This window comes from Mustela nivalis, assembly GCF_964662115.1.
Source record: "Mustela nivalis genome assembly, chromosome: 14".
NCBI classification, from domain to species: domain Eukaryota; kingdom Metazoa; phylum Chordata; class Mammalia; order Carnivora; family Mustelidae; genus Mustela; species Mustela nivalis.
Genome location: NC_139033.1, coordinates 32,979,124 through 32,997,448, shown reverse-complemented (window position 1 = coordinate 32,997,448; position 18,325 = coordinate 32,979,124). Strand labels below are relative to the sequence as shown.

Below are 18,325 nucleotides of genomic sequence, written 5' to 3'. Positions count from 1 at the left end.
CTTGATCGTAATAATTTAATGGAGGAGAGGAGAGCAGGTTTCAGTTAGAATAAAAAATTAGGTACAATAGGTTTATTTTCGTGGTTTACAGTCATTTAAAAGGTAGTAATTTGGTTGTCATACTTTTCAACTTAGGTGATCTCCAGGAGTGATGTATTGGAAAGGGGGATTTTTTTCTGTTTCCTTTCTTGAAAGTTAATTCAACTTATGTATTGCTGTCATTCAATACTCTAGAACTAAAACTGGGCATTGTATTTCTCTAACGGCCTTGTGGGCTCAGTTCTATTGAATCCAGGAATTTGGGGGCTGGAAGGGATTTAGGGATAATCTAGGCTGAGATCCTCCTTTTAAAAACGAGGCTTCTGTGAAGTGACTCACATTTTAGGGCATATTGTATCAGACTCTAGTGTAGTAATGCTAGTATCCAGTATTTTGGTGAGCTTCAAATTTTGTCTTCTAGTGTCTATTTACTACCAATTTGCAGCTGTGTATACTGTTGGTAAAAGCCCTTTCCCACTCTTAGCCTAGTCACTGAAATAATTGCAGAAAAGTCCTATAAGCCACTTATATTTGGAGAAGAGAGCCTGAAATCAGGAGGAATACTTGTATCTTTTTTAAAAAATTATATAGTGTAAAGGTGATCTTAGATTGTAGGTATATGAAAATGTCATAGTGGAACAGTTTTATTCCATTCATATCATTCCAACGATAACCGATTTCTGATTTTAACTGCTAGGAGTCTTTTTTTTTTTTTCTCCATTAAATTTTGCTTGTAATGAGAGGGTCGGAAGGCGACTAGAGAAAGAGAAATATGCGTGTACACTATAGTAATGAGATTTTCATCAGGACTGCAGTGTGTGGCCTTTTCTGGCTATCGGCGAGTGCTGGGCAAAGTGAGGTTGGGCATCCTGCCATTAATTTCAGCACATCGTTACTTCTCAGGCAGTGCCCTGTGCTGGGGCCATCCGTTGAAGTAGGAGAATAAATCATACGGCATACACGTACTACAGGTGACGCTGAAGGCTATTTTTAGATACTGGTGGCGTGATGAACTTTTTCCTCCGGTAGCTTAGGTTACCGTAACAAGTCATTCACGTCTCATTAAATGGTTCTGACCCCGCACTTTCTGCTTGTTAGCCTGGACTTTGAGGTCCTCAGCTGTGGCTAGTTCTGGCCTTGAAGACATTTCCGCCGATCTTGTTGCTCCCAAGCTGTCATTCCAAAGGCAGCTGATGGGGGTGGAAGGATTTGCATCTCGATTTGCCGCAGCCCAGACCGCTGATGCTCGGCCTTGCGCCGCTGGGACGCTCCCGGTGGGGCAGGGCCCACCTCCGAGTCTGCAGGGGGGTGCCCGAGTCTGGCACGTCCCTAGCGGGGATGCGCGGTGGCGCGTCGGAGGTTCCCCCCCCTTCCCCCGGTCACGCGCCGCCGCGGACAGGCCGACGCGTTTGGGGACCCGTCCCTCGGGGCTCCTCCCCTCCCCCTCCCAGCAAGATGGCGGCTGCCGCCGTCCACGTGACTGGCGCGCCGGTTCCGCCCCTGGGAGGGCGGGCTGGGGCGGGGCCGCACCTCCCCGGGGCTCCCTTCGGTCTCTGCGGGCGATAGGCCCCTGCGCGGGGCAGAGCTGAGAACCACGTGGATGGTGCGCTCTGAGAATGGCAGGGGGGAGCTCGTGGGGCAGACTTTTATTGCCCCGGAAGTAACCTTCTAGACACGTGTGTGTAACTTTCGGCTGGGAATCATTCTATTTTTCACCACTTTCGTCCACTTTTCGTCCATACTAGACGCATAAAGTGAAACTGATTTATTTTTCCATTAGAATAAAAGCCCCTATTAGAGTTTCTGGCTTTCAAGACTCGTATTCAATACTTAATATGGAGCAGCTTCTCTTTTGAAGTTTTCTGTGAAAAACTAGTAACGTTTTTCTCTCTCTCTCTCTGACAAATAAATAAGTAAATCTTAAAAAAAAAAAAAAAAGCAACTTGTGTTTTAACACGAATTTTATGTTAATTATATGCTTTCAAGTTGACCAGTCCCAGCAGCTGTTTAGTGACCTACCATGTTTACCATAATAACTGATACTTGAGGGGACAAGTCCACAAGCTTACTGCTAGAATATACAAATTGGGTCATTTTCGAAAACTAAAGGAAGATTCAAGTAGATTTTTACATTGAAAAGTAATATTCTCGAGCTTTTTAAAAAATGTGATTTGGAAAATGTTACATTAGATTACAACTTAAATATTGCTTTTAGGATACTTGTGCATAAAGTTCATCTTCTTTAACTCCTGTGGACTGCCATCACTTATATAAAATTCAGCATGCAGTATACATTAGCAGTGTCCTGGGAAATGTGTGTGATTGATGTAGTTTGTTGTGTTGATAAAGTTACAGATTGCCTATATAGCCTAGCTGAAAAAAAATTGGTTTTAAAAGGGGTCTCTTATTAGGAACCCAAACTGTAAATGGCCTGTTAGCAATAGTGACAAAAAACTGCATAAGTTTTTTTTTTTTTTTTTTTTTAAGATTTGTTTGACAGAGATCACAAGTAGGTGGAGAAGCAGGCAGAGAGAGAGAGGAGGAAGCAGGCTCCCTGCTGAGTAGGGAACCCTATTCGGGCTCCATCCCAAGATCCTGGGATCATGACTTGAGCCAAAGGCAGAGGCTTTAACCCACTGAGCCACCCAGGAGCCCCACGCATAAGCATTTTAAAAGATGTAGTTTTGTTGGTGTTTCATTGAAAAGAGAAGAGCCAAGCTTACTATCTTTGCATGCTTAAAAGACTCTCCTAACTGCTTCTGAAAATGGATGTTCTAATTTTGGGGACTTAACCCTCCATTAGCAACACAAAGGCTGGAAAAAAAAAGCATAAAATGCATAGACTATCATAGTAGCCGGTTAGTAGTTAATATTGTTTGTGTGGTGGTGTTTCTCTGGAGATTGTGTTTTCAGTATCCTTCCTCAAAACATAGTTGCTTGGCAAATATCTTGAATAAAACAGAAACTGAAAACTTCAGATAGTATTTAGTGTGGTAGATAGTATTTAGTGTTGTTTGAATTCACAAAACATACCTGAACTCAGAAAAATTAAGTGGTCCTGTGTCTTACAAAAATCAATGAAGAGAACTCAAAAAATTGTTACTTTCTTATAGCTTAGGTTAATTAATACGGTACTTGACAGAGTAAGTATCGCAAGTCATTCTGATAGGACAGAAAATGCACTGGTAGTGTTGGGGCCTGGAAAAAAAAAGAGTGTTAACACAAATGCTCCTACTGTAAGAGAACTTGAATGTGTATGTGGCAACACTAATCCTAGTGCAAGTATGACTGAAAACGAGAGGCGAGATGTCAGTGGTCAGGATTCCTGCCATCAGGCACTAAAAAGATGTTTTCTAAAAGTGATTTTTCAAGAAGAATGACTCTAAACTCCCAGACGAGAAATACCTTTATTTAATTGTTGGCCACCACTGGGAGATTTTAAACTGAATAGCAGCACTGGAGCCGTAGGCGTGGAGAAGTCTTTCCTCCCTCCTACGGTAGGGGGATAATAACAGTGCTTATGTGAGATTGTTAGGATCAAATGAATGAGTACTTGTAGAGTAATGTCTGGCACGTGATCTTCGCTAAATGTTAGCAATTATAAGTAAAAGTTTAGTCTTGTTTGGAAGGTGCTGGTAAGAGGAATGGGAATAGCATCTCACAAATTACCAGTGGGAGACAGAACCAGCCGTATCTTTTTTTTTTTAAGACTTTATTTATTTGACAGAGGTCACAAGTAGGCAGAGAAGCAGGCCGAGAGAGAGAGAGAGAGAGAGAGAGAGAGAGAGAGAGAGAGAAGAGCGCGTGCGCGAGAGCAGGCTCCCTGCTGAGCAGAGAGCCCGATGTGGGGCACGACCCTGGGATCATGACCTGTGCTGAAGGCAGAGGTTTTAACCCACTGAGCCACCCAGGCGCTCTCCAGCTGTATCTTTTGTGGGAAATTTTAGATTGGTTTGGCTGCAGTAAAATATAAGAGCAGTTCAGTTAATAAAGGCCGTTTTCCTGGAAGAGGCTTTTAGAATATGAGAGTTAGTGATTATTTTAGTAGCAAATGGGAGCTACTGGTATCCTTCTCCAAGTACTTCTGTTTTTCTGTACAGAGATTTTACTCAGGCAAGAACTCAAGGAAAGCTTGACCCACAATAGGAGGAGGGGGTGGTTGAAAGGGAGAGGAGGAAACTACTTTCCCGCATGTTAACTAGTATGATACATATTTATACACACACACACATACACACCTTTTGTACACTTTTGTACCGTTTGTACTACCTTTTATTTTTTTTTGTGGGAGAGAGGACAGGAAGTATGCTGCAGAGGTGACCAGAGGCCTTGAGTGATTGCCTGTTTAGCAGTAGACTCGGCTTCCATTCCTGCTCTGCCATTCCCTCTGTGACAGTAGCCACGCTATTTAAGTTCCTGAGCCTCAATCTTATCTGTGAAATGGCATTAATAACTTTCTTTTGAGGTTGTGGTAATTGAATTAATGAGATAACATGTAAAATAACATACTGTCTTGAGTACAAATCTTCTATTGAGAATGATGCTCAGTGCACTTTTCTTTTCCACTAAGATGGAGCCTTCTGCATTGTTTTATCAGTTGTATTCAGGAATGGGCTTTCGTTTTTTTCTTCCCATTTACATAGTATTCTCCGTATTGTTCTCTATTACCATTCCTCTAAATTGATTGGCATTCAGGAAGGATGGGTAATTGTAAAGGTAGTGTTTGAGGCATTTATTTGGGGCAGTTATTTTTAACTTTTTAAAATTTATCTATTTGAGAAAGCATGGGGGGAAGCAGAGGGAGAGGGAGGGAATCTTTCGCATATTCTGTGCTGAGCTCCGAATCCAAGTCCAGGCTCAATCCCATGACCCTGAGATCATGACCTGAGTTGAGATTATGACCTGAACCCAAATCAGTTATTGGACCGTTAGCCAGCCAGGCACCCCTGAGGCATTTATTTTTAATATTTACATTGTAAAGATCTGGTATGCCACAGATAGAAGAAAACCAAAGGAAGCATTTCTCTGGGTCACAAATTATTAAAATATGTATTTTCTCCATAGTGAGTTCAGGGATAGAAATGGGGAACATACATATTCTGATTTTGGATAATCATTAACTCCCATGCAACCATAATCTACTTTAAATCTTTATCCAGTTTTCTCATTTAGTCAGGAAACTATCCTATAATTTAAAGCTGTTTTGCCTTTTTGTTAGATTACATAATTTTTAGTTACTTCAAAGCACGGCCTGCAATCCATGCACAATAAAGGAACATTTTATGCTTTTTAAAATAGAAGCTACTAAATTGACTATTTTTAAAATTATTATTTTTTCTTTTCTTGAGAAATATTAAGCTAAAGTTTTTAAAAAAATTTTTTTATTAAAGACAGAGGCAGAAATGACATGCGCTAGCCTCGAAGCCAACCGAGCTTATTTATTGACTTTTTCATCACTGAGGACTGTGGAGCAGCACTCCCCTTCCTCACAGAGAAGGCTTTGTGGCAGAGCCTGCTTCTCGCCGCCTGTGTAAACAGCCACTCTAGAAGGGAAGTGCCTCGTTGCGTGTTGCTGTTACACGTGGCAAGACTCCTGGGCCCTTGGTAGGACATTTCCCTCCTGTCCTTCCTGTGCCGCAGGGAACCTTTGGCCTTTAATTCCTTTCTCAGTGTCTTGGCTCGTTCAAAATGTCTCATGCTTCTTCAAGAATTAACTTACTTGAGGTCACATACAGGTTTTAAACAGGTCACTTTGGCAAGTTGTTTTGTCTTTACAAGTTCCCGGCTGCTCAGTCAGAAATTGGGTAGCATCCGCGTTCCTTGCCTGTAACTGCCGGGAAGATGACCCCGGTCGCATGTATGAAAATGCCGGTAAACAAGCGTAAGAGGTACATACCCGTGGATCTGTCCAGTGTCCGAAGAGGGACTAGCACAGTCGGGTTGCAGTGGATGAACAGAAATGCCAGAGTAGGAAGGGCTGGTAGGGGTTGGGTCACAGAGGGCCTTGACAGACAGGAAAGGAGTGGGTTGCCAACAGGTTGCAGTGAAATTGAAAATCTGTGTGGGTGCACTGGTCGTGTGTCTTTCTGCCACATCCACTGTCCCTTTATGTGTGATGTGTAGGAAAGGCATGAATCATTGATTTAGGAAAAAAATAACCCAAACTCTTCCAGGCTAATCCAATTCTCTCCGTGGTACCATTAAACTCCTAATCACTCTGATTGGTTTGATAACCTTAATCCTCTCGTCCCCTCATCCTTGCTGTGCCGTTTTCTTCCTGGACTTTATTCAGCACGGATTCTGCTGTTTTCAGCCTTTCCACCTCTTCCCTGTTGGATACCACTGCCAGATATGTCTTCCTAAAGCAGTGTTGAATCGCATCACATACTTTGCATTGACTGAGGGAACCTGGCCTCTAGTAAGTCTTTGGTCTTAAAAGCTCTGTCTCCCACTTTCTTCACACATCCCATCTTCCATTCAGAGCGCCCGCGTGATGTTTGCTGGAATTGTCCCTGTGGCTGTCTTCTCATAAGATTCTTTGCTGCCTCTGAAGGCCAGCAGTGTGTGTATTCTCTGCTGTAATTTTGGTACTTCTGTGACTTTTTTTCCTGTTTTTTTTTTTTTTTTTTAAACTTTACTTTGAAATAGCCTTAACTTATAAAATTGACCTTCCTCCTAAATTTTAAGTTCCACAAAGACTTAGGCTTCATGTTTCTTTTTTTTTTCTTTTTTCTTTTTTGTCAACAATGTGTATATCCTAAAAGCTCACTCAAAATTTCTTATGCTTAGGCTTTTTTGATATGGCTCTGAAAAATACCAGTATGATAAATTGCTTTAAGACAAAGTACATCAGGAAGTGATTTTTTTGCTTTGTATGAATTATGCTTCTCGGCTACTTTATAACAGTCTTTGCAGCTCTGTAGTACAGGCACAACTGTTCTGGAAATAATAAAGGGAGTTACTGCTTTAGGTAAAAGCGTGGAGCAGTATAGATTTGAACTGAATCTTCAATAGGTGAATGGTCAGTAATTGTATTTATTAGTTATTATTCCAAAATCAGGCCATTTATAGTCCAAGTTAAGCTTTTTGTGTGTGGGGCATGCATAAGTTGGGCAGACCTGTGGATGGTGCTTTGATAGGATGAAGAACTCCTAAATCGTAGGCCAACCTCTTCCTTAAGTAGTTGTTTGTAGTTGCCTGGTGTTGATCTCCAATCTGTGATTCTTTTGAGGAGTGGAGGAGTCCGATGCCCAGCTGACCCAGTATCCTGCTTAGGATCAGAAAGTTAAAAACTGCTCCCTGAAGTGAGCCATCTGCAGTCTAAGAATGGGGGATTTTTACGTTCTTGTTAGGAATATCTAAGGAAACCTAACTTTCCCCCAGCATGTTATTTTTCATGAAGGGAGGGTGTCACATGACTGTGATTTGGTGGTGGTCCTAGAAGCCACCACGAACAGCGTCGTGTGTGTTTGGAGCTACTTGAGAGAGAGGCCATCAAGCTTAGGGGAGGTTACCTGATGAAGAGAGCGGTCTTGGGTGGGCTTGTTTGGGGATAGTGCCAGTTCTAACAGGTGGCATTAAATGCAAGTCCTCATACAGCATTTCTCTGCACTGTCCTGTTTACCAACCTATCCATTAGTCACTGTCAAAGATCCATTTTAAACACAGTAAGCTTGCATGTCTGCATGGCTCCAGGAACGTTTCCCCGCTGGCGCCGAAGGCTGGGGCTCTGCTGCCGGAGCTGGAGGGCCCGCAGTGCCGCGGGCGGTCAGACTTCTGAGCCCCGGTCTCGCTTCCTTCCAGGACCCTTTGAGCCTCCTCCCTCATCTCCTCTGGATTGGCCAGAGAAGGCAAGGGCAGCTGGCAGGTGTAATTCGCTGGAGCTGCTGGATTGTGAACGGGGTGTGTTCTGTTCACCTCCCCTGAAACATCTGGTAAAGTGGGATTTAAAGGTTTGGGGGGTCCTAGCCCAGGGGATGTTGCTGTTCCTGGTTTAGCCTCCTAGTTTGAGGGAACAAGAGGAGATCTTTTCCCTTCTGTAGTAGGGAAGCAGAAGCTTGGTTGGTAAATGCAGATGCTGGGTCTGAGGGTGGTGGAGGGATCCCAGCTTCGGTTTAGGACGGGAGGCTGTCCCCCTCCCCCAGCCCTGCCTTCCATACTTTCGCAGTTTGTGGTCTAAGTTTATAGTCCTCCCCCATCCACCTGTGAGCCGCAGGCGCCTACTAGAGACTGCGCTGTTGGCACTGAAAGCAGAAACATGATGGGAGTTTTGCAAGGAAAACCTCAAGGCCAGCGACATTTTTCTGGGATGGAAGCTGCGGTCCTCCTGCTCCGCTGTAGGCTTTCCTGTCAGCATTCTTGCTAACTGCAGATCCTCCTAGTTCAGCTCGCTGGACAAGACAGTGACGTCAACAATTTGAATGGTTTTAAAATTCGTAATACATTCCCGGAGCTCTCCAGAATCCCTAGAAAGTTCTGCTTCCCTCCCCCTCTCGTTCCACCCGCCCAGCTGCCATCCAGTCGCAGTAGCCACGGCGGGTCTGGGGGCTCCAGTGGCAGAGAGGACACATGGGTACGACGAACTTTGGCCCCCCCCCCATTCAGTGGCTAGGGTGCATTGACCCCTGCTTTATGGTCCGTTCTGCCACATTCGTCTACACCCTCTAGCCAGAAGAAACAAGAAGTTACAAGCGAGGTGAGCCCCGATCCCAGCAGAAACTCGCATGGTGCTGTCCCCCAGCCCCTGAGCTGTGGCGCGGCAGGTGCTGGCAGCGGGGCTCTCCTGCGCTGCTTACCGGTCCTGCCGCTTCCCGCACAGCATTTGCCCTTCCTCAGTTGCTGAAAGGTGACACCAGGTGTTACCGTGGGTTGAGTAGAAATGAGGCAAATGCCTGGCCCTTCTCAGCAGCCTCTTGGAGAGGCAGCAAGGAACTCTTCCCTTCTCCCTGGTGCCTTCCCTCTTCTTCCACGGAATTGGACATCTCAGGACATGTTTCTTGTAACGAATCGTTTTCTCACATTCAAAGTAAGGCTTTCTATGAATCCTTCTTAAATAATAACATGCTTTAGTTGGGACCTGGTGATGGAGAGAAGAGAATTTAAAATCTATGACTATGTAGGGGCGCCTGGGTGGCTCAATGGGTTGAGCTTCTGCCCTCGGCTCAGGTCATGGTCTCAGGGTCCTGGGATCGAGCCCCGTCTCAGGCTCTCTGCTCAGCAGGGAGCCTGCTTCCCCCTCTCCCTGCCTCTCTGCCTGCTTGTGGTCTCTCTCTGTCAAATAAATAAAATCTTAAAACAAACAAACCTATAGCTGTGTAACAAGTTATACCCAGACTTGGTCTGGGCTTAACCCAGACCCATTTTATTATTATCTCCCAGAGTTCCATGGGCCAGGGGTGTACACGGGCGATGAAGAGTGAGGGAGGCTTGTCTTGGTTGCGGGGTGTCTGGAGATGGTGGCTGGGACCTAGAGCTTCCCCCCACCCTCGCCAGTGCGGCCTCCTCAGGGCAAGTGCACTATGTAGGGGGTGGCTGGGGTGGGGGGACGGTGCTCAGGCCCCAGGGCTTCTGGGGACTTGCCCCCGGCAGTCCCGAATGTTCCTTCCCTCACAGTCTGTGGGTCAGGCATGTCTGGGAAAGCCAGCTGAGACCCACCGGCTGGGGGGTTAGATCCACCTTTCAGTGGGAGGGCCATCAAAGTATTTTTAGCTCTATTTAATTTACCACAGAAACTTAATAAGATTTTGTGGTTAGATACTAATCATCATCAAGTCTCACTTGATGAGTGTAAAAAAAACTTCTGAAGAATTTAGTCCATTTAAAAAAAAAAGCTATAAAATTCTGAATTTCTTTATTTTTTAATAGAGAATGCCCTGGTGTTTTTAAATTTAGTCTGCATCAAAGGACAAGAGGAAGCATGCAGAACACTGTTAGATGAGCTAAAATAAACTCCATCTACAGCTTGACCTTTGTTAAAATAAAAGGAGATCACTGTGACCTTTATTCTCCATGATATGTTAGAAGACTCTTGTTTTGTTTTGTTTTTAAGATTTTATTTATTTGACAGAGAGATCACCAGTAGGCAGAGAGGCAGGCAGAGAGAGAGGAAGGGAAGCAGGCTCCCCGCTGAGCAGAGAGCCCAATGCGGGGCTCGGGGCTTGATCCCAGGACCCTGAGACCATGACCTGAGCGGAAGGCAGAGGCTTAACCCACTGAGCCACCCAGGCGCCCCAGAAGAGTCTCTTTTGGACTGTCCAGGCAACTGACTATTTTAGGCTTTCCTCACACTGGTGAAATCTCAAGTCTGTAATTGTGTTGGATATACATGTATAAAAGTTAAATTGGAGTAATCTCTGGAATGAATGAACTGTCCAGCCTGCCGTGTTACCTGACGTAGATTTGTGCTAACCAGGAGCTCTTAAGGCTCTTAAGGCTCACCTTAGCACAGAAAACGCTTTCCTCAGATGACTTACAGAAAGGGGGAGGGAGAGCACACACATTCTCATGTTTTTTTTGTGTGTTCCTGTGCATATATTTTATAGGCTTAGATTTTTAAATTTCATTTTTTAATCCAAGCAGAGAAAGATTCGCTACTTTTCCCTTGTTCCTGACTCTTTAACTAGTCTTTGTAAAATGCCAGTTCTGGCATGTCTTCTATAGTGCATTTTCCTGGAATCTGAACTTAATAGAGAAAGGGAGCGTAACGTCTCTCTGGAAGATTCCATAAACCAGTGCTTCTCAACTTTTATGACACCCTTCCCCCTACTGAGAGTAAAGGAAGCATATTTGACATGTGGAAAGGGGAGACAGCAGAACAGAGAGCCATTCGCTGTTGGGACTCCTAAACTTGATTCTGACCTCTGAGACTCACAAAGGCGTTAGATTAAATTTTTACTAAAGTGATAAAATTGCGAATTTTATACATAGTTTCTGAACTTGGTTTAAATAATTTTATAGCATTGAAGCATGCTGAGATGTAGGGTGGAAGAAAACTTAAGTAGTAGGTTTTTTTCATGGGTTGATGAACTTAGGTCCTTGGAAAGACTCTCGAACTTCATTTTTCTCCCTAGGTTATTAAATAGGAGACCGTTTCCTGGCTGTTAAAAAGTATAACTTCAGACTTTAAAAATTTGATTTTGACTGTGAAGCGGACTACTTTCTCATGGTTGCTTCAGTGTAATATTTGTGGAGGCAGCATAATAAAATTATTTTTAAAAATTTTTATTTTTTGTTATAAAATGTATAACATAAAATGTGCCATTTTCACACCTTTTTAAGTGTATAGTACAGTAGCATTCAGTACATTCACATTCTTGTGCAACCATCGCCATCATCCATTTCCAGGACTTTTCTTTTATCCCAGACTGACCCTCTACATCCATGAAGCAAATTCTCCTCTGCGCCCCAGCCCCGCACCGGTAGCCACTGTTCCGCTTCCTGTCAGTGACAGGGACCGTTCTGGGTACCTCATGGGAGTGGGATAATACTTTGTGCTTTTGTGCCAGGCTTATGTCACTTAGCACCACGTCCTCGGGACTCATCTACATTTTAATATGTATTCGAGTTTTATTCCTTCTGTAGGCTGAGTCCCACTCAGTTGTGTACACAAGCCACATCCCGTTTATCTGTTCGCTCAGTGGTAGACATTTGAGTTTCTACCTTTTGGCTGTTGGGAGTGATGCTGCCATGAAAAAATGACTTGTTCACGTCCCTTGCTTTTCTCCACCTGGGAGCAGCATCGCAGGACCACGTGGTAACTCAGTGTCTCAGGGACTGCTGCTCTGCCTCCGCCGGGGCTGCTCTATTTTCCCTTCCTCCGGGGTGGGGGTGCACGAAGGTTCCAGTTCCTCCACATCCTCACCAGTCATCGTCGTGTTCTGTGTTTTTTGGAGAACAGCCATCTTAATGGGTGCGAAGCGGTATCTCAGTGTGATTTTGATTTGTGTTTCCCTGATGAAAACTATCTGGTTTGTTTGTTTGTTTGTTGTTTTTTTTGGCGGATTTTGCATTTCTATTTGAAAGTGTTATTTTTAATTTATGAATCACAAATGAGCAGTGTAGAAAAATATTCTATAGGGGTGCCTGGGTGGCTCAGTGGGTTAAGCCGCTGCCTTCAGCTCAGGTCATGATCTCAGGGTCCTGGGATCGAGCCCCACATCGGGCTCTCTGCTCAGGAGGGAGCCTGCTTCCTCCTCTCTCTCCACCTGCCTCTCTGCCTGCTTGTGATCTCTCTCTGTCAAATAAATAAATAAAATCTTTAAAAAAAAAAAAAGAAAAATATTCTATAAAAAAATGGTTGACTTACTCAACTAAACTTCCAGTGAACACAAGTATTTGAGAGGAGTACAGTGCTTACTTACATTGATTTTTTTGAAGTTTTTACAGCAGTGTTAGGCCAGTGCTGTTTTATGACTTTGTCATTGATTATATGATCTAGATTAGGAAACAGATAAGTTTGTTGTTGCTAGAAGGATTCTTGCGGTCTACCTTTTTAAAATCATTAATACTGAAAATTGTTGAATGCCATCATGCAAAATGATTTGGAAGTTGGATGTTGATGAAGAGAGCTGTGCTGTCCTTCTTATTAAGTGGTTCTGTGTAGACAAATGCTTATTTCCTTGGGTTTCTACAGGAAGACAGGCTATATATAAGGCTGAAGCTTAGCTCCCAGGAGTGTCTAATAGGATGCTTTCTTCCCAGAAATAGAGCTGTCAACGTGCAGCTTATACCTGCTGTCAGGCCAGCATGCGTGAACAAAATATTTTTAAGATGGCAGAACAAAATATTTTAAATGAGGATTCTAGGGAAGTGATGCGTCTTGTGTTTGCTTCATTTCTAAATTGGCACAATTTTAAAAAATTAATGTATATTATTGCACGTTTGTCAAATTGTAATTGTCTGTTAAAACTGGGGTGGTTTGTTCTGAGTAGTATTTTGAGATTCTGAATGTGAAGGTGTAAGGTGTACATTGTGATAAAGAGTTGTAAGGCTGTTTTATTTTTTTGGCTTAATCAGTGTGTTGTAGGAATAATATATGCACTGCTTTGGTTCTGGAGAGCCGTGGGTGAGATAAGCAGGCCCTTCCTGACTCCAGGCAGCAGTTCTCTCAGAAGTAAAACTTCCTCCAGCTCACTGAGGATAGTGATTGGCTGAGCAAACTCAGATTTAGGGCCCAGACGCTGTTAGGTGGCTACTGTGACTAATGGTAAACCCACTGGCCATACTCATTCTTGTTCGAAAAGATTTGGCAGATACTGATGATAACATTTTGTAAAACTTTTTCCTACCAAAGCATCTTTTAGACCATCACTAAAATCAAGTAGTGAATAGAAATTGCGAAATTAATGTAAAAAAGAAAATTCTCATGTATATGGGGTGTTACCATAAAGGATATCCTCCTTTATCTGTGTTCCTTTGATTCTGGTTCACTTTGGTTTGAATTGACATTACTGGGAAGTCCCAAGTCGTAATGTGCAGTATGTCCCAAGAACATTGGGACAGGAAATAATGGATGGAATATTACTGTGAAATGAAGATATATATTGATTCTTTTTCCTTACTGATGAATGCCAGTTTGTACCTTTCTACCCGTAACATATAATCAGCTATTTGAGCTCTAAAAGTTGCTGTTAAAATCATTGCTGTTACAAGTATAAGACTTGAATATCGTTTATTTCTGTGGAGTTGACTCTTCTTAGACTGTGCAGTAGACTAACATGTGCCCCTCTTTCTCACCTAGAACGATTCTGCTCATGGTGATTACACGCCAAGTAATGAGGCCAGTTTACTAGAACAAGCCCCAATACCTCACGATGGACTTCCTGTGGCACCTCATAGAACCCAGCGAGAAGGTATGCTTGTTTTTTTGTTTTTGTTTTTTTAAGGATTTTATTTATTTATTTGACAGACACAGTGAGAGAGGGAACACAAGCAGGGGCAGTGGGAGAGGGAGAAGACAGGGAGAAGTAGGCTTCATGCCAGGCAGGGAGCCTGATGCTGGCAGGGCTCGATCCCAGGACCCTGGGATTATGACCTGAACCGAAGGTAGATGCTTAATGACGGAGTCACCCAGGCTTCCTGGTATGCATGTGTTTTGTAAACTACAGGGGAAGGTTGCAGAGTGCTAGTTACCTTGGTTAACTCTAATTCTTCTCTCTTTTTTGGAGTAGAGATATTCTCCAGGTCCTACGTTTGGCTCAGGCCCAAGTCCCTTACCTTTCGGATCTGCATCTGGGCTCCTGCTTCTCAACCCTTGGCCCGTCCTGGCTTGTGTTTACTTGGTTCTGCCTTGCAGTTGGTTTTCTTAAATCTAGTTGCATACTTTTGGAGTGCAGAAACCTTCACATTTTCCCAAAGTATTTGGTTGAGTGCTTTATCTGGAGAATGTGCTCAGCATTTCCTGAAAAAAGAAATTTTACGGAAGTTCACTGTAAGAAAGTGAAGAAATTTCTTACAAACCCATGCTTCCTACAGTAAGGCAGATTTCAAGAGGGCTGGGATGGGGGAATTGAAAGGACATTTCCATCTGAAAAGAAGGGAGCTCAAATATTCACTTCTCTTAATATTTGTGGAGTCAGTTAACCTGAGGGGAAAATTGAAATGGAAAACATAGCCGCCCCCTGGGTAGCCTGGGCTCAGTGAAGTGTGTGCAGTAAGCGTCACACACAGTTATGGCAGCTTTGAATCAACATCATTTTGTCTCCTCTCAGGACCAACAATAGTCCTTTTTGTGTAGTGCATTTTTCCTCACAAGAGGAAAAATAGGTATGCATGTTTAATGTATTTTAAAAGTCTACATAATTACCTATTCCAGCCTGTTCAAAACTATAGAACTACCTGACTGATCGTCTCCTTCAGCCACACTCATTGCACGTGCGAGTGACCCGAAGCAGAGTTTGCTTCTTCAATGAAGGTCCTTTTTTTTTTTTTTTTAATAGAAAAACAAGAAATGCATCAAAATGCTAACACCCACAAGATGGTACTATCGGTGATTTTTCTCACGTTCTTTAGTTTTGAACCAACGCATGTGATCTCTGCTGCTTAGTTTTAATTTATGAGGGCCGGAGGGATTTATGAGGGATGGCTTACTGGCCATCCCTCACCATACTCTTGTCTTGCTCATCTTGATTCTGAGAGATCAGGCTGAAGACCTAGCCCCATTCCCTTACCCCATAATGCCCCAGTGGTCCCCTACCCTTGCCTAGCCCACAGACTGGCGGAAGTAGAGGTGCTTTGTATTTTCTGAACGTAGATTGGTTCGGATGGTTGTGATTAAATAGCATCGTCCTTTACATAATTTAACAGGAAAGAAAACGGCGGCTCTCCTTGCCCCGCACTCGCCGTGGTTGTACCGCGTCAGATCTGAGGACTTCAGGCTTCCCACCTGGCTTTTGAGATTTTCTTTTGTTTCCATCCTCAGCATTTCTCGCCCAGTGAGGGGACCTTTTCCTAGAAGCGGGCCACCAAACACTGTATATGTATGGAAATTTGGCACAAAATAATGGTGGTGGTATCTTGTTAGGAGTGTCTGCTTTCCCCCAAATGCCTGTTCCTTTCCCTTTCCTGTTTCCCCATTGCTCACTCTCCGTGGTCTACAACCGTCTTAATTCTTCTGTCTGCTTCTGTTACTTTGTGTATTCTCCTTCATCTCTTTCAACTTTTTTCTCTCCGAGTAAATTCTTTTCCTTTTCTTCACCATCTCCTGCCCCCTGAATTTAACAGTGACCCTAGTCTGTGGAGTCCCTCTCCTGACTCCCATGACCTTTGTCATGTTCGTGACTACAGTCTCATTAGTGCTTACATGCTGTTTCTTCTATTCAGACCCTGCGAAACAGCTGCTCTTGCCTCCCCCCCACCCCAAATCCCTGTATTGCGGTTAGTAGCCTGGCCGTTTTCAATTTGTAAAGACACTTACTTCCTGAAAGATGGTATTAAATGAGTAGTTCCGGAATTTGCACATTTGCTTACTTCATTAATAAGGTGGCATCTTACCTAGTTCAATTCAGAGTTACGTATGTAATTTAGGACCACTACTTTAACTGTGTATAGTCAGTTGTGAAAAATTTTGCTATAGTGAAGCTTTACAGTGAAGTTCATGAATAACATTACATTTATAATACTATTATATGATATTAAGGGTCCTGTTGAGAACAACAATTTTTAAATTCCCAATTGGAAAGAAATTTTTATCAGTTTTATGTATTACATTTGAAAGTTCTCTTTTCAGTTTACTTATTTTTTTTTAAAGACTTCATTTATTTATTTGACAGACAGAGATCACAAGCAGGCAGAGAGGAAGGGAAGCAGGCTCCCTGCTGAGCCAGAGAGCCCCGCAGGGCTCGATCCCAGGACCCTGGGATCACAACCCGAGCTGAAGGCAGAGGCCTTAACCCACTGAACCACCCAGGCGCCCCATAGTTCTTTTTTCAGTTTAAACACAAATTAGGTATTTTCTAGTTCATACCTACCATGCATGAAAAATTGAATAAAGTGCTGTCGGCGGTAATTGGAATAACAAACATTTTGGAGATGGTCCTCTAGAAAAATAATCTTTCCTGTAGGTGTATTTTATTTATTATTTATTGGTGCTTAACAGGATGCTCGGAGAACTGCTGAGGTCCTTGGCATGCTTAATGGATATAGGAAAAAATTCACGGATGAACAGCACGATGCTGTGCTTCTGCGCTTTTCAGTTTTATGTCGTGATTTAAGACCAGTAGTAAAGGTGAAGCTAAATAGCTTAGTCGTTTAGCACTTGTCGGACTGGGTGACCGAAGCCTGCATCTGTGGAACCAGTCCTCGTGTTTTCTCTCTTTCAGCTGTGCACATTGAGAAGATAATGTTGAAAGGAGTCCAGAGAAAAAGGGCTGACAAGTACTGGGAGTACACGTTCAAAGTAAGCCCCTCTGCCCCAACGGGCTCTCATGTACCGTGTTAAATGACCTTTCGGGAAAAATGAAAATTGATCTTTGGAAAAACTTACAGCAGGTTTGCTAATTTAAGAAAAAGCTGTACGTATACATACGTTTGTCTTAATTAAGGGAATGTCCTGTTTTCATATGTGCTGCATGGTTTGCCAAGTTTTTAATTGTATCACATTAAAGTTACTTGACGATTTTATTTAAAAAAAAAAAAAGTAAGAGCCTTCGATTTAAGGTGTAAGATGTATCTTTAAAAGTAAAAGTAAACATTTTCTCTAGTATTTTTTAAATCGAGATCATGAGCCTTGTCTTTTCCTGGCATGGTTTTCCCTGGTATTTTTCTCTTCCTCTTCTTTCTCCACGAAGGTTTTATTCCCTGGCCTTTGTCGCCTTGTCTTCTTATCTCTAATTGCTTTCCTGTCATTCTGTCCTTCAGACAGCTGTCTAGTTAACCGTAGAGTCCAGCTTTGTCCCTCCCCATGTCTCCTTTTTGCCTGTTGACTCTCATGTGGATTCCTCGTCCACATCCTGCTTCCTCCTCCCTGCTCGGGCTTCACTGTCTAGCCCTTTCTCCCAAGGTTGGACTGAGCGCCTTGAAGCCCAACGGACCGACGCCACGTTTCTGTGCTCGCTCACTTCAGTTCTTCCCCAAAGGTATTGCTCGCCAAACTTTAGCTGTGCCTTTCTCATGAAGTCATTTCTGATGCCCCGGCAGAGTGTGTTTCCGTGCATTCCGCGGTATCCTTCCTTCACCAGCTTCCCGGTCTTCCGTTTGGGTGACGTTTTTCCTCTCCAGCAGGTTATTAGCTCATGGAGAGCAGGACTCTTCATCCTTTGTCATCCCACTGTGTCCGACTTGCTCAGTGCATTTGTTGAGTGAATGTCAGAGCTCTGGCTTCTGCTCCGTGTGAGGAGTAGCCTCAGATTGCAAATTTTAAGTCCTTGTCTCCACATATTTCACTTAACGTGATGACAACCTGTGGCACAAGCCACTGCACTCTCTTCAGGCAGTTACACAAGTACTCCGTTTGTTGCTGGAGCTCTTAGCTTGTTTCTTCCTCCAAGCCTTTGTCATCCCCAGCCCTGGAACAGCCTTTCCCAGGCCGTGGCACGGCTTCCACCCCTTCGACTCCTAGGCTGGCTCAAACGCTCCCTCCTGTGAGGTCTTTCTTGGCACCTTTCTGATGTGCTGTCCTGCTCCTGCCCCACGCCCTGTTCATTTTCTCTGGAGCCCGATCCCCGAGGGGAAGTCTTAACTATTCATTTGTTGTAATCTGTCTCATGCACCAGACCCTGAACTGCAGCCAGCAGAGACTTCGGCTGTCTTGTCCACTCCTGTGTCCCTTTCACTGAGAACAGTGTCTGAC

General features: G+C 43.6%; 1 protein-coding gene across 5 annotated transcripts in view; it reads left to right on the top strand.

Moving 5' to 3' along the window:
- The window catches only part of ZCCHC2 (zinc finger CCHC-type containing 2), a 67,424-nt gene that overhangs the window by 1,939 nt on the left and 47,160 nt on the right, over nucleotides 1–18,325 (top strand). For all 5 annotated transcript variants that reach the window (XR_014303087.1, XR_014303088.1, XR_014303089.1 and 2 more), the window contains exons 2-3: nucleotides 13,778–13,889; nucleotides 16,857–16,933. Coding sequence is in view for 1 of the 5 variants with exons in the window: in XM_082700169.1 (XP_082556295.1) it covers nucleotides 13,778–13,889; nucleotides 16,857–16,933 (189 nt within the window). In the remaining 4 variants the exon portion in view is untranslated. The remainder of the gene's footprint in view (nucleotides 1–13,777; nucleotides 13,890–16,856; nucleotides 16,934–18,325) is intronic.